The sequence below is a fragment of the Plasmodium fragile genome (genome assembly GCF_000956335.1).
Source record: "Plasmodium fragile strain nilgiri unplaced genomic scaffold supercont1.127, whole genome shotgun sequence".
Classification (NCBI taxonomy): domain Eukaryota; phylum Apicomplexa; class Aconoidasida; order Haemosporida; family Plasmodiidae; genus Plasmodium; species Plasmodium fragile.
Window position 1 is genome coordinate 21,621 of NW_012192707.1, and position 1,052 is coordinate 22,672.

The 1,052-nt window shown below is 39.5% G+C and overlaps 1 protein-coding gene across 1 annotated transcript; it reads right to left on the reverse strand.

Moving 5' to 3' along the window:
* Nucleotides 1-50: 50 nt before the first annotated feature.
* AK88_05407 (uncharacterized protein) lies at nucleotides 51-809 on the reverse strand (the record flags this gene model as incomplete). Its single annotated transcript, XM_012483009.1, has 3 exons — nucleotides 51-56; nucleotides 101-571; nucleotides 744-809. 3 exons carry the CDS (start codon nucleotides 807-809, stop codon nucleotides 51-53), a joined length of 543 nt encoding a protein of 180 aa, XP_012338432.1.
* Between the last annotated feature and the right edge of the window lie 243 nt (nucleotides 810-1,052).

A 1,052-nucleotide genomic window follows, 5' to 3' on the forward strand; every position in this document is an offset into this window, starting at 1 on the left:
ACATATATATGTAGAAACCAAGAACGGCCACTGTAGCGGGGATCCACAATTTATTCCTAGATATAGTTCGCGCTAGTGTACTACAAAGTCCGCTTGGTACCTCGGTCGTTTCTTTAATGTGTGCCTTCTTTTCTGAAGCTACTAATATCCCCTCTGTCCCAACCTTCGCATCTGGTTTTCCGGAATCTGCACCCGTCGCAGTTGTTTTCACTGGCCCTCCACTAGGACTAACGGGACCTTTATTCTGTTCTGGTGTTTGCTTATCCGTTGCACCCGTCACTTCAGTTCCTTTTGGCTTCTTTTCTTTCTTTTCACTTTGTACATTATGCTGTGGTGACTGCGGTAACGATCCTTCTGATGCAACATTCGTTGTTGGTTTACCAGACTTTCCTGGCTTTTGCCCGGATGCGAGTTTTTTATCATGACCCTTACCAGGAGTGAGCAGTAATGTATTATTTGGTTGTGGTGGTGCTTGCATATCCAATTCAACCGTTAGTAATCTACGCATCCTGATACCGAGAGTGTCATTTTGCTTCGCCGTATGGTTCCATGATGTGCCGGATTCATTCGCCTAACATAGGGGAAAATACCGAGGCATGTATTTGAGGGCGTTATGCAGTGCACATGTATTTAGATAAAATGAAACGAAGGCAGAATTGTTTTCAATTGTTAGGAGCACGAATAACATCAGAATCATAAATGGGAATGCCCATTCTACGGAAGCGTTAATTATTGTGTCGTACGTTTTCGGGATGTTGCCAGGAGTACAAAATGAAGCTGAATATGGAAAGTTGCACAGGGAACATCATTTTGTCCTTTGCTTGTTTTTTTTTTCAGAATAAAGGGGGTTACTAAGAACTATATTTCTTTCTACTTATAAAGAAGGGGATTATATGATTATTGTTATATGTATTTGTGTTGGCACTACGTGGCTGTTCTTTTTTTTTTTTTTGTATTCCAGAATTATATGATTATTTCATTCTTCTTTATATATACACCTATGATTTTTTCTTATTTTTTTGTTTCCTTTTTTACGATACGCAAAGATGATA